At 43.8% G+C, this 25,550-nt stretch overlaps 1 protein-coding gene across 1 annotated transcript; it reads left to right on the forward strand.

Moving 5' to 3' along the window:
* The first annotated feature begins 1,970 nt into the window (after positions 1–1,970).
* Positions 1,971–25,550, forward strand: LOC121343987 (Golgi integral membrane protein 4-like). Its single transcript, XM_041419623.1, has 12 exons — positions 1,971–2,504; positions 9,163–9,285; positions 10,958–11,013; positions 13,940–14,090; positions 14,544–14,626; positions 14,981–15,130; positions 15,317–15,474; positions 20,243–20,391; positions 21,064–21,125; positions 22,195–22,359; positions 23,453–23,524; positions 25,034–25,550. The coding sequence occupies exons 1-12, from the start codon at positions 2,318–2,320 to the stop codon at positions 25,142–25,144; spliced, it is 1,467 nt and encodes a 488-aa protein (XP_041275557.1). The 5' UTR covers positions 1,971–2,317; the 3' UTR covers positions 25,145–25,550.

A 25,550-nucleotide genomic window follows, 5' to 3' on the forward strand; every position in this document is an offset into this window, starting at 1 on the left:
TAGGGATGGGGGATGTTGTGGGGATTTGTACAAGGAGGAATCCTCTGAATTATTTAAATATTGGTAAAGCACAAACATGAAGCAAAGCCTTTGGCTCTCACTGGCCTTAGATCTGGTGCAGAAATATGGAGTTAAATCCTGAGTTCATTGCAGGAATAAAGTTGTTTGTTACAAAAGTAAAGTGCCTGCTCACAGACATTCTGTCAATCAAATCTTTCTCAGATTAGGGAATAAACATTCCCTAATCTAGTTTTAACCTTTTCCAGACTTCTCTCTGTCAAAAACCTCAAAAACTCTCAGTGTTTCTCAGGCAGGAATCAACACATGAGGAAGTAATTAATGAGTGCAGGAGGGGGAGAAAAAAAAGGAAAAAGAAAAAAGAATGTGCTGAATAGAGGCAAAATTGAGACTGAAACCCCTCATCCCACAGGCTGCCTGCTCAGTCCTCAGGATGCAGCCAGGACATTCCAGCCTGGAGAGATGCTGGAGCATTCAGCAAGCCCCAGGGTTGGGCATTTCTGTAGAGACACAGTTGGGCAGTAAATCTGTCTGGTACAGTGGAGTGTCTTGCACTGAATATCTGAGAATAGGAAGGGGGTTGTCCCTGGTCCTGCACACACTCAATCCATGGCATCCCATCAGTGCTGCTCGCCTTTCCAGAAGGAGCTGCAGTAATCAGTTAATTCATTAAGGAAAGCCTATAATTCTTAGTGGGAGCTGTACCAGAGCCAAATCACCCCATTTCCAGCAGGCTGAGTCTCACCCAAGGCCTGGCAGAACAAATCCACCAAATCCACTTAAAATGCTCGGGGAGGGAGGAAAAAAATCCTACCATAAAAAAGTTATTTTGGCTAAATCATAACCTTACAGGAACACTGTGCCTCAGTTTTCCCGATGACAAGTGGGGGTGACAGAAGTGCCACTCATCCAATTCCCAGCAGAGCTGTAAAGCTCATTTGATTAACATTTATGAAACCACCACGCACGACTCTTAGAGGGGAATTGCTGCTGAAGAACTGTTGTGATTGTTGCTTATTCCCCAGGTGCCTGAAAGAGGGAACTTGGCAGAATTCCAGGAGAAATATCCTTGTGAGCTCAGATAAAAGATGAGCCAGCCTAATGAATCAGAGAAGATTCATTACAAACCTGGGGGTCTTAGATGTGAGCTCAGAACCCAGAGCTTTGTCTGTCCCATGAGGTACAAAATCATGGAATGCTTTGGGTTGGAAGGGACCTTTAAGGGTCCTTTAAGGGGCCTTTAAGGGTTTTTCCCAGGGTAAAACCTGGGTAAAACCAGCTGGGCTCTGCCAGAAGAGAGGAGCCCACATGGAGAGCATGTCCAGAACACCTTGGGATGGACAGGGCTTGGAGCAACCTGGGCTGGTGGAAGGTGTCCCTGCCCAGGGCAGGGATGAGGTTCAGGCTCCCTTCCAACGCAAACCACTGGGAAAAAGCCAAACTCCCATCTTTCCCCTCCTCCCGCCCTCCTGCCTTCATCAGCTCCTATTTCCCGAGGAGAAACCACAGCTTTTAGCAGCTCTTAAAGAACTCGCGTGAGGATGCTCTCCCGCTCCATCCCTCCCGGTGTCCCTCATCCTCCTCCCGTTAGCAACAGGTACCGGAGCAGGGAAGGAACACACTGCCGAGGGGCTCCGGGTGATGCCGGGAGCCGGTCACCCCTGGCCCGGCATTCTGCTGTCCCCAGGTCCCCCTGTGTCCCCCCGCAGCCCCTCCCGCCGCCGAGGGCGGACTCTCCGCCGCCGCAGCCCGGATGCCGCCGCCGCGATCCTGGCCGCACTCCCGGCCCCGGTGCCGCCGCTTCCTCCAGGATCTGCCGGCGGGGGAAGCCGCGGGGAGGGGGCCCAAGGGCTTCTCCTCCTCTCGCCGGGTTATTTTTTCCGGTGCTTGCTCCAGCGGGGGAGGTGGGAAGAGCCAAAAGGCGGCGGTACCCCCTTCCCGCCCCCCCCTCTCCGCCGCAGCACATGGGAAGCAAAAGTTTTCCTCCTCCTCCTCCTCCTCTTCCTCCTCCTGCTGCTGCTCCTGGTGCTGCTCGGTGCCCTCCGCCCGCTGCCCTCGCCCCGCAGCCCCTCCGGGTCGCCCCCCGAGGATGCTCGGGCTCCCCTCGGACGCGGATGTCCCGCCGGACAGCGAGGAATAGAGCCCGGCAGGAGCCCCTCCAGGGCCGGAGGGAGCGGAGCCGAGCCTGCGCTCGCATCTTCCGCAGGGATCCGCGGAGGAAAGGAGCCGCTGGGCCGAAATAACCAGATGCTTTAGCAGCGCCGGCGAGGCTGCGCTGCACCGCCGCTCCGGCCCCGCCATGGGCACCGGGATGTGCTCCAGGAGGCAGAAGGGGCTGCTGCAGACCGCCTTCTGCCTGCTCACCCTGGCCTGCCTGGCCTCCGGAGTTTTCCTCTACAACCACTTGCAGCAGAAGGTGCGGAGCGCCGAGGCGCTGGCGCAGAAATACAAACAGCAGCAGGAAGCGCTGTCAGCCCAGCTCCAAGGTGAGTGACCTGCTCTGGAGCTCTGAGTGACCTGCTCTGGAGCTCCAAGGTGAGTGACCCCTCCGGAGCTCCACGGTGAGTGACCCTCTCCAGAGCTCCAAGGTGAGTGTGATCCTCTCCGGGGCTCCAAGGTGAGTGAGCAGCTCTGGAGCTCCAAGATGAGTTACCTGCTCCAGAGCTGCAAGGTGAGTGACCCCTCCGGAGCTCCGAGATGAGTGATCCTCTCTGGAGCTCTGAGATGAGTGATCTTCTCCGGAGCTCTGAGATGAGTGATCCTCTCCGGAGCTCTGAGATGAGTGACCAGCTCTGGAGCTCCAAGATGAGTGATCCTCTCCAGAGCTCCAAGGTGAGTGACCCGCTCCGAATCTGTCCCCGTGTGCACACCCTGCCCCAACTTCTCTCCCTCCCAGCCACAAGCATGCTCCCCTGTTCATCTCTTCACTTTAAAGATGCTGCACTGTTTCCTTTCCCCCCATTTGGGTGTCAGGAATTAGAGCAGCCCTGACTCTGAATTGTTTCCTTTCCCCCCATTTGGGTGTCAGGAATTAGAGCAGCCCTGACTCTGAATTGTTTCCTTTTCCCCCATTTGGGTGTCAGGAATCAGAGCAGCCCTGACTCTGAATTGGCAAAGGGGGATCGGAGCTGGATGGGCGAGCTCAGCTGCGTCACGTCTATTCCATTTCTTCTCCCTTTGGCTGGAAATCCAAACCCCTGTCGCTCCGAAAGCGAGGAGCAAAAAGGCAGGGCAGGCTCTGAGAGGCGGCTCCGCTCCCTCTGCCCCGTGTGGAAGCCAGCAGAGAGGGAAGGGATCTGTCCCTGGAGTTTTGTCACAGTCCGCTGCTGCCCGCTGCCTCTGCAGGGCGATAAACCCACCTCGTTCTCCAGAGGTTGGTCCGGACTAAAAAAGTCCAGACTAAAAAAAGTCCGGGACTAAAAAAAGTAGTGCCAGAATTTTGGGGCTGATGGATGCTGCAGGATTTTAGCTCCCTAAAAAAAAAGGGGGAAGAGGAGGAAGGGGAGGAAGCAGAATTGGCTTTTCTGACAAGCCCACCTCGTTCTTGAGAGGTTGATCCGGGATTTAAAAAGTCGTAACAGCTTTTTGGGGCTGATGGATGCTGCAGATTTTTAGCTCCCTAAAAAAATGGGGAAGAGGGGGAAGAGGAGGAAGAGGAGGAGGAAGAATTGGCTTTTCTGATCCCGCTGACAAACCCACCTCATTCTTGAGATGTTGGGTCAGACTAAAAAAGTCTGGGACAAAAAAAGCCGTGCCAGCTTTTTGGGGCTGATGGATGCTGCAGATTTTTTTTAGCTCCCTAAAAAGAGGGGGAAGAAGAGGAAGAGGAGGAGGAAGAATTGGCTTTTCTGATCCGGCTGACAAACCCACCTCATTCTTGAGAAGTTGATCCGGGATTTAAAAAGTCGTAAGAGCTTTTTGGGGCTGATGGATGCTGCTGATGGATTTTTAGCTCCCTAAAAAAATGGGAAGTGGAGAAAGAGGAGGAGGAAGAGGAGGAGGAAGAGGAGGAGGAAGAACTGGCTTTTCTGATCCCGCTGCCCAGCACTTGGTTTCCCTGGCAGGAGCTGCTGGAGACCGGAAGGCAAACCCAGCGTGTGGATTCCTCCTCCCCCTCTCTCCCCTCGTTTGTCCTCCTTACATAAATGCCTCAGTGTGGGAAAATGGGATTTCAGCCCGCGGGGAGGGCTGAGGACACGCGTTACTCCGTCGCTGAACTCTGATCTCCTTTGTCCAGCCCATCGTTCCAGCCTTGCTGGCTGTGCCGAGGTTTCCAGGAGCTGCCACAGGATTTGGGGGTCTCTGGAGGGATTTGCTGAGCTCCCCATGAGAGGTTTGGTGGGAATGCCTTTGGGGTAGGCAGCACTGGAGGATGGGCTGCCCCTGGAATTCCCACAGAATGAATCCATGTGGCCAAAAATTGTTCTACTCAAGGTCATGATATTATTTAACCCCTTTTTTTCCCCCCTAAAAAGTCAGTTTAGATCACAGTGCTTACACGGGAGCTCTTCCCCGGCTACAATCAAATCCAGGGTGTCTGTCATGTCCTTTGTGGACACATCCAGGGGTATTTTTTTCCTGTATTGCTGGGGCATCCCGCAGATCTGTGACTCAACATTTGAGCCTTTCAGGGTTAAACCTTCTCCTGGTGGCTCTGAGCTGCAAGTGGAGCATCCCAGCAGGGCTGCTGGTGCCCAGGGCTGCGCGTTCCCTTTGCACAGCGCGGGGTGTGCGTGTTCCTCTGCAGGAAACAAAACCCGGTCAGCCTTGGGAGTGGATCTAATTAATGTGCCTTCAGCTCCAGCGCTGTCATCCCATGGTTTGCTTCCATTTTCCCTTCACCTGCAGCTCAGTCCCAGCCACAATTCCCACCTGCAGCAGAGTTTGGGGCGTGCAGAGCCCAGCAGGGCAGAAGTTACCCCACATCCCTCCCTGGTGTGCCAGCTTCTCTTGCTCCTCTTGCACAGAGGGGCTGCTTCCCCAGAGGATGGCAGTGGCAGCCTCAGGGAACCCCAGTTTTTGGGAACAACGGGCCAACAACTGAGCCAAACTCATCTTTTTTCCCACCCAAGTGTGTGTGAACTGCAGAGCTGCAGCCTGTTGCTGGGATTCCTAACCCCCTGTCAGTCCTCCCATTCCCAAACACAGCTGTTGCCATGGCTACCCTTTTTTATTTTGAGAAGACACTCTCTTGTCCAACAATTTCAACAAAGGCAAGGCTTCTTTTTGGATTTGGGGAAGCCTGGCGAGGGGCAGATGAGAAAGATGATTTTTGGGAGGCTCATCTGCCTCTGGTGCTGTGCTCTGGGGGCAAACCTGGGGCTCTGTCCCTGCACTTGTGGCACAATTTAATTCCCCTGTGCTCTTCTGCACCTGGCTCTGCCTTTTGATTGTTTCAGCAGCTCCTTTGGCAGCAGGTGAGGGTGCCTGGCTGGATTCCAGCTGGATTTACACACTCACCATCCTCCATTCTCTCCTGTAAAAGCAAATTGTTCAGGACTCCCTGGCTCCCCGAGCTGCCTGTTCGGCCAGACGAGTTGCTGCTGTGCCTCAGCACAAAGATGAGTAAAGAAAGATGGAATTTGGGATTGTCCTGAGCTGGGAGGGACCCACTGGGATCATCCGAGTCCAACTCCTGGCTCTGAACACCCCCCCAGGTTTTCGCAGTGGGTTGTGGAAGGGGGAAAAAATCACTCCTGCACTGGGGGCTGGGTTGTGGAAGGGGAAAAAATCCTGGCCTGGCTTGTGGAAGGGGAAAAATCTCTTCTACACTCAGGGCCAGTCAATGGCTGGGTTGTGGAATGGATAAAATCCTGGCCTGGGCTGTGGAAGGGGAAAAAATCTCTTTTACACTCAGGGCCAGTCAGTGGTTGGGTTGTGGAAGGGGAAAAATCCTTGCCTGGGTTGTGGAAGGGGATACAATCCTGGCCTGGGTTGTGGAAGGGGAAAACTCTGTCCTGCACTGAGGGCCAGTCAATGGCTGGGTTTTGGAAAGGGAAAAATCTCTTTTACACTCAGGGCCAGTCAGTGGTTGGGTTGTGGAAGGGGAAAAATCCTGGCCTGGGCTGTGGAAAGGGATAAAATCCTGGCCTGGGTTTTGGAAGGGGAAAAAATCCTGGCCTGGGTTGTGGAAGGGGAAAAATCCTGGCCTGGGCTGTGGAAGGGGAAAAATCCTGGCTTGGGTTGTGGAAGGGAAAAAAAAATCTCTTTTACACTCATGGCCAGTCAATGGCTGGGTAGTGGAAGGGGAAAAATCCTGGCCTGGGCTGTGGAAGGGATAAAATCTCTTCTACACTCAGGGCCAGTCAATGGTTGGGTTGTGGAAGGGGAAAAAATCCTGGCTTGGGTTGTGGAAGGGGAAAAACCTGTCCTGTACTGAGGGCCAGTCAGTGGCTGGGTTGTGGAAGGGGAAAAATCTCTTTTACACTCAAGGCCAGTCAGTGGCTGGGTTGTGGAAGGGGAAAAATCTCTTTTACACTCAGGGCCAGTCAATGGCTGGGTTGTGGAAGGGTTAAAAATCCTGGCCTGGGCATCCTGGCCTGGGCTGTGGAATGGATAAAATCTCTTCTACACTCAGGGCCTGATGCAGCAACAGGCTGGGCAATAATTAATATCGACTCTGTGATTCATAGAAGGTTGATCAATCTCTTTATTCTACATTATTCTATTATTATTATTATTATTATTATTATTATTATTATTAAGACACCTATTGCTTTTATAGATATATAGGTTGACCTAATTGGTCCTCTAATCTAAACACCGTTGGTTCATTAAGAAAGGAAGAAATTAAGAAATAATAATTAAGAACCCACCCTTGGGTAAAGAAATCTCTGTAGCACATTCTGCATGTTCACAACAACAGGTGGAGTGAGTTGTTGTGGGAAACAACAGGTGGGAAAAATATCCCATTTTTTTAATGGTGGAAAAAAAATCAGATTTTTATTTTTAATGGCGGGAAAAATATCCAATTTTTTTTTAATGGTGGGGAAAATGTCTGAATTTTAATGGTGGGAAAAAATCTGATTTTTTTTTAATGGTGGAAAAACTGTGGAAGGGATAAAATCTCTTTTACACTCAGGATCAGTCAATGGCTGGGTTGTGGAAGGGGAAAAAATCCTGGCCTGGGCTATGGAAGGGGAAAAACCTGTCCTGCACTGAGGGCCACTCAATGGCTGGGTTGTGGAAGGGGATAAAATCTCTTCTACACTCAGGGCCAGTCAGTGGCTGGGTTGTGGAAGGGGAAAAAATCCTGGCCTGGGCTATGGAAGGGGAAAAACCTGTCCTGCACTATTATTATTATTATTATTATTAAGACACAGGGTTAAAAATCCTGGCCTGGGCATCCTGGCCTGGGCTGTGGAATGGATAAAATCTCTTCTACACTCAGGGCCTGATGCAGCAACAGGCTGGGCAATAATTAATATCGACTCTGTGATTCATAGAAGGTTGATCAATCTCTTTATTCTACATTATTCTATTATTATTATTATTATTATTATTATTATTATTATTAAGACACCTATTGCTTTTATAGATATATAGGTTGACCTAATTGGTCCTCTAATCTAAACACCGTTGGTTCATTAAGAAAGGAAGAAATTAAGAAATAATAATTAAGAACCCACCCTTGGGTAAAGAAATCTCTGTAGCACATTCTGCATGTTCACAACAGGTGGAGTGAGTTGTTGTGGGAAACAACAGGTGGGAAAAATATCCCATTTTTTTAATGGTGGAAAAAATATTCAATTTTTTTAATGGTGGGGAAAAGATCTGCATTTTAATGGTGGGAAAAAATCTGATTTTTTTTTAATGGTGGAAAAAATATTCAATTTTTTTAATGGTGGGGAAAAGATCTGCAATTTAAAACAACAGGTGGGAAAAATATCCCATTTTTTTAATGGTGGAAAAAAAATCAGATTTTTATTTTTAATGGCGGGAAAAATATCCAATTTTTTTTTAATGGTGGGGAAAATGTCTGAATTTTAATGGTGGGAAAAAATCTGATTTTTTTTTAATGGTGGAAAAAATATTCAATTTTTTTAATGGTGGGGAAAAGATCTGCAATTTAATGGTGGGAAAAAAATTGGATTTTTTTTTTAATGGTGGGGAAATATATGATTTTTTTAATGATGGGGCAAATATCTGAGTTTTTTTTTAAATGGTGGGAAAAGAATCAGATTTTTCTTTAATGGTGGAAAAAATATCCAATTTTTTTTTAATGGTGGGGAAAAGATCTGCATTTTAATGGTGGGGGAAAAAAATTGATATTTTAATGGTGGAAAAATATCTGAATTTTTATTGGTGGGAAAAAAATTTATATTTTTTTAAATGGTGGGGGAAATATCTGATTTTTTTTTTAATGAAAAAATCGGATTTTTTTTTTAATGGTGGAAAAATCTCTGAATTTTTTATTGGTGGGAAAAAAAATTTATTTTTTTTTTAATGGTGGGGGAAATATCTGATTTTTTTTTATGGGTGGGAAAAAATCTGATTTTGTTTTTTTTAAATCGTGGGGGAAATATCTGATTTTTTTTAATGGTGGGAAAATCTCTGAGTTTTTTATTGGTGGGAAAAAATCTGATTTTTTTTTAAATGGTGGAGGAAATACCTGATTTGGGTTTTTTTGGTTTTTTTTTTTTTTTTAATGGTGGGGGAAAATATCTGAATTTTTTTTATTGGTGGGAAAAATATCGGAATTTTTTATTGGCGGGAAAAAAAATCTGGTTTTTTTTTTTTTAAATGGTGGGGGAAATATCTCAATTTTTTTATTGGTGGGGAAAAATCTGATTTTTTTTTTTAATGGTGAGAAAAAAAATCTGATTTTTTTTTAAAAGGTGGAAAAAATATCTCAATTTTTTATTGGTGGGCAAAAAATCTGATTTTTTTTTTTTTTAATGGTGGGGGAAAAAAATCTGATTTTTTTTAAACGGTGGAAAAAATATCTGAATTTTTTTATAGGTGGGAATTTATTTTTTTTTAAATGATGAGGAAATATCTGATTTTTTTTTTTTTTAATGGTGTGGAAAAATATCTCAATTTTTTATTGGTGGGAAAAAAATCTGATTTTTTTTTATGGTGGGGGAAAATATGTGATTTTTTTTAATGGTGGGGTCACGGTTTGCGCTCTCTGCCTCTCCCCAGTGGTGTACGAGCACCGCTCCCGCCTGGAGCGCTCCCTGCAGAAGGAGAGGGCCGAGCACAAGAAGACCAAGGAAGGTCAGAGCCCAAAGCCCCAGAGCGCTGAAAAATGCAGAAATCAGGGAAAGGATTGGCACCTGAGCCGGGCTGCAGAATGCTGGGCAGCGCTTCGGTAGAATGTCACAACTGAAATGGAAATAAAAATAAAAATAAAAATAAAAATAAAAATAAATAGAAATAGAAATAGAAATAGAAATAGAAATAGAAATAGAAATAGAAATAGAAATAGAAATAGAAATAAAAGTAGAAATAGAAATAGAAATAGATGCTGGACAATGCTTTATTAGAAAGTCACAACTTTAAACATAAACATAAAGAAATAGAAATAGAAATAGAAATAGAAATAGAAATAGAAATAGAAATAGAAATAGAAATAGAAATAGAAATAGAAATAGAAATAGAAATAGAAATAGAAATAGAAATAGAAATAGAAATAGAAATAGAAATAGAAATAGATGCTGGACAATGCTTTATTAGACCATTACAACATAAATAAAAATCTAAATTTAAATCTAAATCTAAATCTAAATATAAATATATATGCTGGACAATGCTTTATTAAAACATTATAACTTAAATATAAATATAAGTGCTGAACAATTCTTTATTAAAACATTGTCACTTAAATATAAATATAAATGCTGAACAATGCTTTATTAGAACACTACTACTTAAATCTAAATCTAAATATAAATGCTGAACAACGCTTTATTAGACCATTACAACTTAAATATAAAAAAATAAAAATAAAAATAAAAATAATTTAAAAATTAAATATAAATATAAATATAAATATAAATATAAATATAAATATAAATATAAATATAAATGCTGAACAATGCTTTATCAGACCATTACAACTTAAATATAAATATATATATAATATAAAAAGGGAAGGGAAGGGAAGGGAAGGGAAGGGAAGGTCTCCTTCTCCTTCTCCTTCTCCTTCTCCTTCTCCTTCTCCTTCTCCTTCTCCTTCTCCTTCTTCTCCTCCATGGGTTTGGGTGGTTTTGTGGAATTGGGTAAAAAACTCCACATTGCCAACTTCAAGCAATTGGTTATCGGGTTAAAAGTGAAAATAATTTAGGTGTCATTTCTTAATTGGACAGTTTAGCCTCAAAAGGCCTTGTAAAGGAAGATATTTGGCCATTTTGTGCCTCGTTGGTGAAGAACTGCAGAACTCACTGCTGTGAGACTCTAACACTGATAGGAACTAACAAACACCTGAGTCCAAACAAGAACTCCCACCTCACACATTTCATCCCAACCCCAGCAAAAAGAAGATAAAAACTCAGCATTTTCCTGCCTGGAAATGTTCTGCTGCTCCCAGTCCCTCCCTGTGGGCTGAATTTGGGCAGCTGCTTCTGTGGGGCTTTTCTCCCTGCCCTGGATTTTTCTGGATCTAATGCCACTGTTGGATCTTTTTTTCTCCCTGCCCTGGATTTTTCTGGATCTAATGCCACTGTTGGATCTTTTTTCTCCCTCCCCTGGATTTTTCTAGATCTGATTGCACTGTTAGATCTTTTTTTCTCCCTGCCCTGGATTTTTCTGGACCCAATGCCACTGTTAGATTTTTTCCTCCCTGCCCTGGATTTTTTTCTGGATCTAATGCCACTGTTGGATCTTTTTTTCTCCCTGCCCTGGATTTTTCTGGATCTAATGGCACTGTTGGATCTTTTTTTCTCCCTGCCCTGGATTTTTCTGGATCTAATGCCACTGTTGGATCTTTTTTCTCCCCAGCAAGACTCCATGAACAGATATGGGGCCCTCAGCTCCCAGCACAAGATCCTGAAGGTGAGGGAGGTTTGGCTGCTGTGTTTTAGGGGTGGAGAATCCCAAGATTCCTGCACTTGGGAAGGCTGAGCTAGAGCAGAGCTGCAGAATAAAGCAGGGATTTATTTAAAGGATCTCCTCAATGGATCCACCTTGGGTGTCAGATCTTACTACAATACATCTTCCATAACTCTATTTCTCTAAAATAAAATGAATTATCCATCTTTTAAAACTTATTTCTAATTCCATTTCTCCCTTAACAATATCTATCTTATTCCCTAACATTTCTAAATCAACATTGCCTATCTCAAAATTTACATACAAATACACACTACATAAACCTTCTATCAAACTTTTTAAATTCTGTACAAATCCATTTCCCACTTGGGCAGCACAAGAGCCCAGCCAGAGCAGGCCTGATTTTATGAGGCTTTTCTTTATAATTTTTCTATTTTTCTTTATATTTTTTCCATAATTTTTCTTACTGCAACATCAGCCTTTGAGCATTTTTATCACCCTGGGTTGAAATTATCTCTAAAATATCTAAAATAGATATTTTAGAGAAATAGAATTATCCATCTTTTAAAACTTATTTCTAATTCCATTTCTCCCTTAACAATATCTATCTTATTCCCTAACATTTCTAAATCAACATTGCCTATCTCAAAATTTACATACAAATACACACTACATAAACCTTCTATCAAACTTTTAAAATTCTGTACAAATCCATTTCCCACTTGGGCAGCACAAGAGCCCAGCCAGAGCAGGCCTGATTTTATGAGGCTTTTCTTTATAATTTTTCTATTTTTCTTTATATTTTTTCCATAATTTTTCTTACTGCAACATCAGCCTTTGAGCATTTTTATCACCCTGGGTTTGGCTCTTTTTCTGGTTCTCTCAGTGTGAAAATTTGGTTTATCCATTGGAGCTCACCTTTGGGCTCCTACCAAATATTCCAGTCCATGGGAGAGGTTCAGAGCAGGGCAGCTCAAAGCATTTTATTGTATTTTATAACAATTTATAGCATTTTATAGCTTATCACCTGCTCTACCTGGAGCACATCTTGATGTTCAATTTTGCTTTTGTTGGAGCAATGCAACTGGAGGCTGCTGGGGTGGTTTTTAAAAACATTTTTGGTCTAAAATTGGCAGTGAAATGCTAATTTAAGTCTGGGATGAAGAAAGAGGGCTGGGTTCCAGCAGCACTGGGCTGGATTTCCTGAGCTGAGCTGGACCTCCAGCTGCCTGGCTTTTGGATTCCAGCTGGAGGAAAGGAAGTACAGTTCTGTCTCTTGGGCTTTCTCCCAATTCTGGGATTCTGGGAACGCTCTGCAACAGCAAAATTCCTCTTCATAGCAACTGCAGCCTGGGCAGAATGCTCTGCTTTGCTTCTCTCAAGGGGACACTCAGAGCTTTTTTTTTTATTCCTGGCTCCCTTTCTCTTGCTTCCTTTTATTGGAGGAGTGGGGAAAAAAAAACAACCAAAAACAACCCCAACCATCTATTTTTTTTTTAACTACATTTACATCTGCTGAAAGATAAAACAGCCCTTGGGACTGTGGGAGATTTTTTTAAAAAAAATGGGATTTTTTTGTCAGAAAAAAGCAGTTTTTAGCCCATTATGAGGCTATGGGTAACACTTCTGCCACTGGAGCAGAAATGTTTCCCAGTGGAGCTGGCTCGCTCGGGAGGAAGATTTCTGCCAGGAATGTCATTGTCATCACCAGGGAAATGGGAGCTGGAGGTCCCAAATGTCCCCAAAGGGCTCCATGGAGCCTCCAGCACATCTGGCTCGGGTGTCCCCTGGCTCTGCTGTCACCCCTGGCTGGCTGGGTCACATCTGGAGCTGGCCCAGCCCCTCCCAGCGCCTTGACTCTGCCCCAAAAAAAAACCCAGCTGGAGCCTGGCCTGAGCCTTTGTCTCGCCAAGCCCTTTCTTCCTCCTGGCTGGAGATGAAAATGTTTGGCTGCAGGAGGCACCCTGGCATTCCTGAGCAGCCCAGGGAATTCTGACACGGATTTCCTGAGGCTGCTGGGAGGTGAAAAATGAGCTGTGGCCTCTCCCTGCTCGCGGGTTCAACACCCCAGGTCGCTGATCCCACTTTGTCCCACAAAGCTGCTCCCGAATCAGGGCGCAGACAGCTGGGTTTGAGGTGCTGCTGTTGCCTTTTTCACCTCCCACCCCATCATTTCTGCCGGGGTCTGGAATGTTCCTGCTGTCTGGACAGCAGGAGGAAGGAGGGATGGGAGAACTTGGTGCTCGGAGTGGAAGAAATTCTCAAAATGAGAGACCCCGTTGTGGTCGTGTTCCAGATGAGAATCTTGATTTTATGTTTCAGAAGGCTGGTTTGTTATGTTATGATATTATACAATATTAAAATGTTGTATTAAAACTATACTAAAAAAAAAAATAGAGAGAAAGGATCCATCAGAAAGATGGAAAAGAAAGGAATGGAATGATAATAAAATCTTGTGACTGCTCACAGCCTCGACACAGGTGGCTGTCATTGTCAGCAAGTAAAAACAATTTCACATGCTGGGCAAACAATTCTCCAAATCACATTCCAAAGCAGCAAAACGTGGAGAAGCTGAAGCTTCCCAGCTCCTCAAGAGAAAAGATCCTGGCAAAAAGATTTTGCATAAAATATGTCTGTGACACCCCGTGAGCGCTCCTGCATTTTGGAACCATTTTGGTTCCTCTTGGGTTCATTTTGAGACCATTTTGGTTCATCTCGGGTTCATTTTGGGACCATTCTGGTTCCTCTTGCATTCATTTTGGGTTCATTTTGGTTCATCTTGGGTTCATTCTGGGACCATTTTGGTTCATTGTGCTGCCCAAGGTGGCTCCACGGAGGAGATCCTTTCCATAAATCCCTGCTTCATTCTTTGGCTCTGTCCCAGCTCAGCCTTCCCAAGGCACCACGCTGACCCTTGTTCTCTCTCCAGAACCAGCACGACGATGTCAAGAAGCAGCTGCTGGACCTGCAGCTGCAGCACAACAGCCTCAGACTGGAGCACAGGAAGAGCCTGGAGAGCCACAGCCAGAAACTGGCCCAGCTGCAGCAGGAGAAGGACAGCGAGGTCACCAACCTGCAGGGTGAGGGTGACAAACAGAAAACGCCAGGCTGAGGAGGGACTGGGATCAGGATTTGTTGGATTGAGCCTTTTCCTGACCCAGGGATGGGGAACTGAGAGGTGTTTGAAAAGCTTTTATTCCGTTTTCAGTCTCATGTGAAGGGTGAGACAGTACAGATGTTGTAATTCACTCGTCACAGTCAGAAGCCAAGGGGGAAGAGAAATAAAAATCAAATTATCTGAGTCCTGTGGCAAACACAGCGAGAGCCTGAGCTGAGAGCAGGAGGTGGGAAAGAGCCTGGAGAGCAGGAATTGCTGCAAGGAATGGGGAGCAGGTTTGTGATTCCTGGGCTTGGAGAGATCTGTGAGGTCAGGAGGAATTTGTGGTGAGAAAGGGAGATGCCACACTTGAAAAAAAAAAAACAAGAAAGAAAAAAAATATCTCTTTTTAAACAAATTTCTTCTTCTCCTGCAGACACGGTGTTTAAACTCAGAGAAGAGAGCAAGCTCCTCAGGAAAGCCCACCAGGAGGTTCACTCCCAGCTCCTCAATGCCCAGGTAACCACCTGGGCAAATATTCTCTAAATAAAAAATATTCCCTAAATAAGAAATATTCTCTAAATAAGAAATATTTCCTAAATAAGAAATATTCTCTAAATAAGAGCTATTCTCTAAATAAGAAATATTCTCTAAATAAGAGATATTTTATAAATAGGCGATATTTTCTAAATAAGAAATATTCTCTAAATAGGAGATATTCTTTAAATAAGAAATATTCTCTAAACAAGAGATAGTATCTAAATAAGAGATATTCCCTAAATAAGAAATCTTTTCTAAACAACGAATCCACTTCCCAGCAGGGAGATGTTTAACCCCCTGTGAGGTTTCTCTGTGTCCTTCTCCTCCCCTCAGGCTCAGATGGAAGAGTTCAGGCAGCTGAAGGAAGCTCTCCAGAAGATGCCAGGCTTGAGAGGAGGAGGAAGAGGAGGAGGAGGAGGAGGAGGGAAGGGGCAGCAGCCCCTGGTGCCAGCCAGCAGCCAGCTGCAGCCAGGGAGGCAGGAGGTGAGCAGGAGCAGCACTTGGGGATGTTTGTTCTTTTATAAAGGATTTGTTTGTTCTTTTATAAAGGATTTGTTTGTTCTTTAACAAACGATTTGTTCTTTAACGAAGGATTTGTCTGTTCTTTAACAAAGGATTTTCTGGGCCAGGTTTGGGGGTGTCTGACAGCCAGGGGTGTCTCCTCTGCAGGGTGTGAGGATGGTGATGCACATCCAGGTGAGGAGCCACGAGCAGAGCCCAGCTCCTGGGCTGGCCCAGGCTGGGGCAGGACAAACCTCCCCAGCAGAAAATCCCCCCGTGCCCGGCAGCCAGCAGCCAGCAGGCAGCAGAGAGGTGCCACTGCAAAGGTGGGTGCCACAAAACGCTTCTACGCTCAAGTTTTGGGGTGAAGATGACCAAAAGGAGCATCCAAAATTGTTCTATGCTCAAGTTTTGGGGTGAAGATGCCCAAAAGGAGCATCCAAAATTGTTCTACGCTCAAGTTTTGGGGTGAAGATGCCCAAAAGGAGCATCCTCTTCTTGTCTTTATTGTGGGTTTGCTTGAAAAAATGGGTTTTTTAATGGTTTTGGGACACAAAAATGTTCTATTCGCAAGTTTTGGGGTGAAGATGTCCAAAGGAACACCCCTCTTCTTGTCTTTATTGTGGGTTTGCTTGAAAAATGGGTTTTTTTACTGATTTTGGTGACATAAAATTCTTCTATTCTCACCTTTTGGGGTGAAGATGCCCAAAAGGAGCATCCTCTTCTTGTCTTTATTGTGGGTTTGCCTGAAAACGTTTTTTTTCCTGGTTTTGGGACACAAAATTCTTCTACTCTCAGTGTTTGGTGTGAAGATGCCCAAAAGGAGCATCCAAAATTGTTCTACGCTCAAGTTTTGGTGTGAAGATGACCAAAAGGAGCGTCCAAAATTGTTCTACGCTCAAGTTTTGGGGTGAAGATGCCCAAAAGGAGCATCCTCTTCTTGTCTTTATTGTGGGTTTGCTTGAAAAATGGATTTTTTAATGGTTTTGGGACACAAAATTGTTCTGTTCTCAAGTTTTGGGGTGAAGATGACCAAAAGGAGCATCCTCTTCTTGTCTTTATTGTGGGTTTGCCTGAAAAATGGGGATTTTACTGATTTTGGGACACAAAACTCTTCTATTCTCTTCTTCTGCTCTCACCTTTTGGTGTGAAGATGCCCAAAAGGAGATTCCCTCTTCTTGTCTTTATTGTAGTTTTGCCTGAAAAATGGGGTTTTTTAATGATTTTGGGGCACAAAACTGTTCTATTCTCAAGTTTTGGTGTGAAGATGCCCAAAAGGAGCATCCAAAATTGTTCTACGCTCAAGTTTTGGGGTGAAGATGCCCAAAAGGAGCATCCTCTTCTTGTCTTTATTGTGGGTTTGCTTGAAAAATGGATTTTTTAATGGTTTTGGGACACAAAATTGTTCTGTTCTCAAGTTTTGGGGTGAAGATGACCAAAAGGAGCATCCTCTTCTTGTCTTTATTGTGGGTTTGCCTGAAAAATGGGGATTTTACTGATTTTGGGACACAAAACTCTTCTATTCTCAAGTTTTGGTGTGAAGATGCCCAAAAGCTGCATCCTCTTCTTGTCTTTATTGTGGGTTTGCCTGAAAAATGGGGTTTTTTACTGATTTTGGGACACAAAACTCTTCTATTCTCAAATTTCGGTGTGAAGATGCCCAAAAGCTGCACCCTCTTCTTGTCTTTATTGTGGGTTTGTTTGAAAAATGGGTTTTTTACTGGTTTTGGGACACAAAATTCTTCTATTCTCAAATTTTGGTGTGAAGATGCCCAAAAGCTGCATCCTCTTCTTGTCTTTATTGTGGGTTTGCCTGAAAAATGGATTTTTTACTGGTTTTGTGACACAAAATTATTGTACTCTCACCTTTTGGGGTGAAGATGCCCAAAAGGAGCATCCCTTTTCTTGGTTTTATTGTGGTTTGCTTGAGAAATGGGTTTTTTACTGGTTTTGGGACACAAAACTCTTCTATTCTCAAGTTTTGGGGTGAAAATGCCCAAAGGAGCATCCTCTTCTTGTTTTTATTGTGGGTTTGCTTGAAAAATGGGGTTTTTACTGGTTTTGGTGGATTTCCTGGGAGTCTGAGCATCCAGATGTGGGGAACAGATTTGTAGAGAGTTTTTCAAGTTTGATAGAAGGTGGATGTTTGCATGTAAATTTTGAGGCAAGAAATGCTAATTTCGAAATGTTATAAAATCAGATGGGTGCTGTTGAAAGCAAAATAAAATTAGAAATAAGTTTTAAAGGATGGTTTTATAGATATTATTAGATATTTTATCTTTATAGATAAAATCTTTAAAGATTTTTGTTTTTATAGATATTTTCTATTAGAGAAATTGAATTAGGAAAGATGTAGTAAGACTTATGGGGGTAATTTTAGATGGTAAACTTTAAGACATTTATAATATGGTGCAGCAAAAGCTGATAAGCCAAGAAACACTTATAATGCATTGAAATTAAGAAATAGTCGACTTCTGATTGTGATAATTTGAATTACAACATCTATATTGTTTTATCTCTAAGTAAAAAAAGAAGTAATCCAACATACAGACACTGGGGAAACCAGTAAAGCCAATTGTAAAAGCAATTTATTGTCTCAGCAGCTCTGGCAGGACACTGCTCTGTTCTGCAAAAGGAAGAAAATGTTTTGTTTTCTTTTTCTGTGGCTGCAATTCATCAAAGCCTGGCCCCAACCCAGAAAGTGGCTCTGAAAATAAGTGAAAAGTGAAAAAGTGCTTCCTCCTTTAACTGATGTATCCCCTGTGGGCGTGCAGTTCACTGCAGCAAACAGGATTTCATTCCTGTTTTATCTGTAGAGGAAACTTCTGGATCTCCTTCCAGACTCAGCCCGTTCCTGCCCTTTCTTCTCTTCTATTTTTGTCTTTGCCCTGAACCCGTGGCCTTTCCAGGGCAGCGATTGTACTTTGATTTTTTTTTATTTATTTTTAAATTTAAATGGCCACATCCTCCCCAAAGTGCTGGGGTAAATCACATCTGCAGGGACCCAGCAGGACCCAGGGATTTGTGCTCCTGGTGCTTTTTGGGGCCACCTAAAGTGGGGTCCAGACGAGCTCTTGGTGGTGGCCAACCTGTATTTGATGATTTTATGATGGATTGTGATTTTTCTCACTGAAGGGTTTGTGTGCTGGCTTCAGGAGCTGCTGAAGTCAAAGCCACTCGTCCTTTCCAGCAATTAAAACAATTAAAATATCTTAAATAGATTTTAAAATCTCATTTGTTTGTCTGTTGACTTCAAGATCTCCTGAAGTCAAAGCCACTTGTCCTTTCCAGCAATTAAAACAATTAAAATATCTTAAATAGGGTTTGGAATCTCATTTGTTTTTCTGCTGGCTTCAGGAGCTGCTGAAGTCAGAGCCACTCATCCTTTCCAGCAATTAAAAAAATAAAATGTCTTAAATAGATTTTAAAATCTCATTTGTCTGTCTGTTGGCTTCAAGAGCTTCTAAAGTTAAAGCCACTTGTCCTTTACAGCAATTAAAAAAAATTAAATATCTTAGGCAGACTTTTAAATCTCATTTGTTTATCTGCTGGCTTCAAGATCTCCTGAAGTTTAAAGCCACTCGTCCTTTCCAGCAATTAAAACAATTAAATATCTTAAGCAGACTTTTAAATCTCATTTGTTTGTGTGCTGGCTTCAGGAGCTGCTGAAGTCAAAGCCACTCGTCCTTTCCAATTAAAAAATTAAAATATCTTAAATAGGGTTTGAAATCTCATTTGTTTTTCTGTTGGCTTCAAGATCTCCTGAAATCAAAGCCACTTTCCTTTCCAGCAACTAAAATCTGAAATGTCTTAAACAGATTTTTAAATCTCATGCTTGGAATTTGCTGTAACTTACTGGAGTTAAAAGGTTTTGCTTCTACTATTTCTTTAATATAATATGGTATATCTTTAATATAATATGGTATATCTTTAATATAATATGGTATATCTTTAATATAATATAGTATATCTTTAATATAATATAGTATATCTTTAATATTATACTGTATATCTTTAATATAAAACACTATACCTTTAATATACTAATATGTAGTATAATAAAATAATTTAATATAATACAATAAAATAATGAGCCTCCTGAGAGCATGCAGCTCTTTAATATAATATGGTATATCTATCTTTAATACAATATAGCATATCTTTAATATAATATGGCATATCTTGAATATAATATACTATATTTTTAATATAATATAGCATATCTTTAATACAATATGGTATCTCTTTAATATAATATAGTATATGTTTAATATAGTATATCTTCAATACAATATAGTATAATAAAACAATAAATGAGCCTCCTGAGAACATGCAGCTCTTTAATATAATATGGTATATCTTTAATATAATAGACTATATCTTTAACACAATATAGTATATCTTTAATACAATATACTATGTCTTCAATACAATATACTATATCTTTAATACAATATACTCTATCTTTAATATAATATACCATATCTTTAATACAATATACTATATCTTTAACACAATATCTTTATTGTATCTATTGTATAAAGATATGGTATATTGTATCTTTAATACAATATACCATATCTTTTATATAATATACTCTACTTTTAATACAATATACCATGTCTTTGATACAATATACCATATCTTCAATATAATATACCATGTCTTTGATACAATATACCACACCTTCAATACAATATACCATGTCTTTGATACAATATACCATGTCTTCAATACAATATACCATGTCTTTGATACAATATACCACACCTTCAATACAATATACCATGTCTTTGATGCAATATACCATATCTTCAATACAATATACCATGTCTTTGATACAATATACCACACCTTCAATACAATATACCATGTCTTTGATACAATATACCATGTCTTTAACACAATATACCACACCTTCAATACAATATACCATGTCTTTGATGCAATATACCATATCTTCAATACAATATACCATGTCTTTGATACAATATACCATGCCTTTGATACAATACAGTATAACAAAATAACAAAGGAGCCTCCTGAGAGCGCGCAGCCAGGGCCCCGTTCTAACCCAGCTGTGTTTGCTTGCAGCTGGCAGGGCCTGCCTGGCACCCCCAGGGCCCCGCTGCCAGCCCCTGGCAATGGCCAGGCTGCCCCCAGGGCTGGGCACAGGGGCAGCCCCAGCCCCGGGAGAGGCGCACAGCCAGCGCGCAGGGAGGACGAGGAGGAGCTGCAAATGGGTATGCAAATCATTCCTTTGTTTTATTTTATTTTATTTTATTTTATTTTATTCTATTCTATTCTATTCTATTCTATTCTATTTTATATATTTATATATAATATTTATATATTATATTATATCATAGATAAAATATATTATAAATTATATATTTTTATATAATTATTATATTTATATAATATATTTAATATCTATTATCTATTACCTATTATATATTATATTTTATATATTGCATTTTATACATCATATTTTATATTTATATATATTTTATACATTATAAATATAATATGAAATTATATATTATATATATAATATATCATGATATATCCTTAGCTTACTCTATACAATTACATCACTACACTATAAAACCTTTCACCATCTCGTCAATAATTTCTCACTTAATTAATGCCCATTCTTACAACTACAGAAACACAAATTTATCCTTTTTCTCCTTAATGCCTTCATGTACTTCATTTTTACCCCAGCCCAGCTCCTTCCCCGGCCGCAGCCAAACCCTGCAGGGTCTGTGGAGCTTTCTGTCCTTCCATTTCCTCCTTCATTCCTGTGCACAGGGCACTGAGATAAACCACCCCCGGGTGGCAGTGGCTCTGGGGAGACTCCTCTGACTGTCCCTGTCCTGTCCCTGTCCCTGTCCCTGTCCTGTCCCTGGCAGATGCAGGAGTCATCGGCAGGGAGGTGCACTCCCAGAAAGAGCCCGTGCTCCAGGAGCCCATGGTGAGTGACCAGAGCATCACAAACCCCTCCAGGGCTTGGAAAGGACCTTAAATCCCATCCCATTCCACTCCAGCCATCAAAAATCCCGTCTCACCCCATCCCCAGCCATCAAAAATCCCATCTCACCCCACTCCTAGCATCACAAAACCCTCCAAAACTTGGAAAGGACCTCAAATCTCGTCTCACCCCACCCCAGCCATCAAAAATCCCATCCCATCTCCAGCCATCAAAAATCCCATCTCACCCCTTCCCCAGCATCACAAACTCCTCCAGGGCTTGGGAAGGACCTTAAATCCCATCCCATTCCCCTCCAGCCATCAAAAATCCCATCTCACCCCCCTCCCAGCCATCAAAAATCTCATTTCACCCCATCCCCAGCATCACAAACTCCTCCAGGGCTTGGGAAGGACCTTAAATCCCATCCCATTCCACTCCAGCCATCAAAAATCCCATCTCACCCCACCCCCAGCCATCAAAAATCTCATTTCATCCCACAAAAATCCCATTCCACCCCTACTCCAACCATCAAAAATCCCATCTCACCCCTTCCCCAGCATCACAAACCCCTCCAAAACTTGGAAAGGACCTCAAATCTCGTCTCACCCCACCCCAGCTATCAAAAATCTCATCTCACCCCACTCCAGCCATGAAAAATCCCATCTCACCCCATCCCCAGCATCACAAACCCCTCCAGGGCTTGGAAAGGACCTTAAATCCCATCCCACCCCACCCCAGCCACCTTCCCCTGCCCCAGGCTGCTCCAAGCCCTGCCCAACCTGGCAGGGAAAAGTTTTCATCCTCTCATCCTGCCCTGTTTCATCCGGCTCGGAATAAGAGCCCAATCAGTCAATAATCACCCAGAAGTTTCTGTAAACTCCAAACTCTTTGGGTGTGGAGGGATGACAAAGATGTTTTGGGTTAGTTTTTTTTTTTTTTTTAACAAACTCACAGGCTTGGAGAGGTGCAAGTGCTCCAGGCCTGCTGGGGAGGGCAGGTTGCTGCCTCCTGAGGGAATATCCTTCCACAAAAGACTTTCCCTTTTTTATTTATTTTTATTTTTTTTGTCCAGATGCCAGATGATGCTGCAGATCCTGCCCAGGACCCCAATAACCAGGGTGAGGATGAGTTTGAGGAGGCTGAGCTGGAGAGACCTGACTTTGAGGAGAAGGTGGGAGCCTCAGAGAAGTTCAAGGAGCCCAGTGTTAAAGAAGAGTGGAAGGAGAAGCCACCAAAGGTGACAACCACAGGGCCAGGGAGGGATCCCCAGCTGGGGAGAGCTTCAGGAAACATCAGATTCCTGATGGATCCATAATCCCACTGGGAGATGTGGCAGGCAGGAGAAAACTCTTTGGCAGGTTGCTCAAAACCAACCAATTTTTTCTTCCACTGGTTGCAATGGAGCTTGAAAATTCCATTTCATAGGAAATTTTGGTCCTTTGCTTTCATTCTGCTTGTGTTTTTTTATCAGCTGTGCAAGTCCAGCTCTGGCATAGAGTGGAGCAGAATGAGCAAAGGTTCCAGATTTCCTAAACCAGAGTTTAGGAAATTATCTTTTAGCCAAGCACCAGAGCTTCCTGTGGCTTCATCTTCTCTGCTTTTGAAATCCCCCCTGGCACTTGCAACGCCTTTAGGGATGGGGGGATGTGGGAGAGGGCACTTGGATGCACTTGGGAGCAGAACCAGAGACAATAATCTGAGTCTGTGCTCAGGTTCTGGTCAGTGCAGCCCTGTCCAAGGCTCCTGGCAGCGTGTGAGAGCTCTGCCTCCCTGTTTGCTTCCTTGCAGATGGAATCCATTTATTTCACCAAGTGTTTCTTGCTGCCTGAAGCCAGGCTCTGCATCAGGGAAATGTTCATTTGTTTTGACAAGCAGCTGAACGTTGCTTGTTTTAAAAAAAGGAGTGTTTTATCTGTCAGGCTCTAAAATCATGATGAATGGTGGGATTAAGAAAGAAGAAAAGGAAATCCAGGCCAATGAAATCAAATAAGAGAGAGGTGCTGGCACCAGCAGAGCAACACCTCCTTGAGATTAGTGAAAATGTGGAAAGAATTAGTGGCATAAATACCTGACTGGCTGTGCTGTGCTCCCTAAAGCTCTACCCTAAATAACCCAAAATTTTCCAGAGGGAACAGCCCTGGGGCCCTGCTGCTGCAGGAGAAAGGAGCTGCCAGCAGGTGGGAAAAGAGACTGGGTGGAAAAAAATAAATGGAATTTGTGTTGCCTGATTGTCCCTCTGCTCCCTCTAATTCCTGGTCCAGCCCTAGGGCTCTGATGCAGGGGTGGGAGCAGGCTGGGCACTCCCAACCCTGCCTGCCTGTGTTTTTTAGGATGCTGGCAGACCTGCCAAGCCCAGGGAAGAGCCACTGGAGGATTACCAAGAAGATCAGGAGCAAGAAATTGTACGACACCAAGGTTCTTCCTCTTTCCCTCTCTGGGGTGTGGGGTCGCCTGGGGGTGTTGGCAGCCAGGAGCTGGGGGGGGACTCAGCTTTTAGGGGTGAGCAGGGGCTCCAGCTCTGCCTCTGCCTGCTCAGGGAGGTGTCCAGAACAAAGCTGGAGCTCGCTGCTGCCTTTTCCAGGTGTTCAGAGCACCCTTTGTGCCCTCCTGCTTTCTGTCTGCACCCACCTGCAGCGGCTGAGCTGTGGGATGCTGCCCAGAGAGCAGCAGGGAGGAATCACAGGGGGAATTACAGGAGGAGTGATAGGAGGAATCAGTCACAGGGGGAATTACAGGAGGAATAATAAGAGGAATTTTAGGGGGAATCACAGGAGGAATTATAGGAAATTGTAGCAGGAACTATAGAAGGAATCACAGGAGGAATTATAGGAAATTGTAGCAGGAACTATAGGAGGAATCACAGGAGGAATTATAGGGGGAATCATAGGAGGAATCAATCACAGGAGGAAGCACAAGGGGAATCATAGGAAGAATCACAAGAGAAATCAATCACAGGAGGAATTATAGCAGGAACTATAGGGGGAATCACAGGAGGAATTATAAAAGGAATCACAGGAGGAATCACTGCAGGAATCAATCACAGGAGGAATTATAGGAGGAATTACAGGAGGAATTATAGAAGGAATCACAGAAGGAATCAGAGGAGGAATCACTGCAGGAATCAATCACAGGAGGGATTATAGGAGGAATTACAGAAGGAATCACAGAAGGAATCAGAGGAGGAATCAATCACAGGAGGAATCAATCAGAGGAGGAATCACTGCAGGAATCAATCACAGGAGGAATCACAGGAGGAATCAAGGCTCTGCCAGTGCAGCAATGCCAGATCAATGTTTTTCAAGCATGAGCTAGAAAAACAGAGACAGAAATGAATCCTCTTCCAGTCTCATTCATTCTCTCCCTGCCCTTTGTGGGTGGCTCCTGAGGGTTTTTTCTGCAGTTCTCCCAGGATTGCTGAGGGTTTGGGAATGAAGGGAGTGGGGAAATAGAGGGTGGGCAGAGCAGGTCTCCTTTCCCTGAGTGACTCCAGGCCTCTTGTAGGTGTCTACAATGGATGGTTGGAGCTGAAATCACCCCTGGAGGCTGTGCTGGCTGCTGCACGGCCTGGGTGGGGCTGGTGGCACGGTTTTAAAGGTGGTGGATGTAAAATATCAGCTCCTCATGCCTGCTCGTTCCATCTGCCCCTCGTTCTGCTCCTCATGCAACAGGCTGAGGTGTCCAAGCTGCACTGCCAGGATATTAAATGTGCTCAGAACCCCTCTGTGTCCTGCCAGGGACACCTGAAGGTGCCACCAGAGGTGTTTTCTTCCCTCTTTTCCCAGGTTTCCAAAGCTGGGCTGCTTTGGTGGAACAGCTCTGGTCAGGGACAGCGTGGTGTGCTTCAGGGTCTCCTTCTCCAGGATTTCCTTTTGGGCTGATTTTTCCTTCCTGTTTGTTCCCTGTGCCCCCAGGAGGATCATGGAGGGGAGGTGGATGACAACGACGACCTGGAGCTTGTCCAAGAGCAGAAGGACCGTGTGGGAAGGCAAGGAGCTGCTGGCAAGAAGGATGACTACTTCTGAGAGCTGCTGGAAAAACGGGATACTCCAGGAATGAGGGGATGGGAACTCCTCTGGGAACTGCCTCCTGAGTTAAACAGTGCCCAGAGCAAAGGCAGGAGGAGGGAACTCTCTGCAGGCCCTGGCAGGGGGTGTGCAGATGAAAATCCCATCAGTGTGGGGCCCCTGCTGCCTCTCAGAGGTCTCTCAGACTGGGAATGATCTTATCCTGCTGCTTTTCTTAAAGCACTTTTTGATTTACTGTGGTCTTCACCCTCTTGTTTTTCACACCCCCTTTCGAAGCTGGAGAGGGGTTTTTTGGCTGTTTTTGGGGGTGTTTTTTACCCCCCCTGGGCAGCAGAGGGGTGCCTGAGCTGGTCCCTGGACTCACCCGACTGATCTCTAATACAAAGGAATCTGTCTTGATAAA

This window comes from Onychostruthus taczanowskii, unplaced genomic scaffold (assembly GCF_017590055.1).
Source record: "Onychostruthus taczanowskii isolate IOZ18803 unplaced genomic scaffold, ASM1759005v1 scaffold61, whole genome shotgun sequence".
Taxonomy (NCBI): Eukaryota; Metazoa; Chordata; class Aves; order Passeriformes; family Passeridae; genus Onychostruthus; species Onychostruthus taczanowskii.

Excerpts from the sequence above, each read along its gene's own strand:
- LOC121343987 (XM_041419623.1), top strand. The coding sequence starts at position 2,318 with ATGGGCACCGGGATGTGCTCCAGGAGGCAGAAGGGGCTGCTGCAGACC. Across the intron at positions 9,286-10,957 it reads AAAATGCAGAAATCAGGGAA|AGCAAGACTCCATGAACAGA; the intron begins AGGATTGGCACC and ends TTTTTTCTCCCC. Across the intron at positions 15,475-20,242 it reads AGAGAGGTGCCACTGCAAAG|CTGGCAGGGCCTGCCTGGCA; the intron begins GTGGGTGCCACA and ends GTTTGCTTGCAG.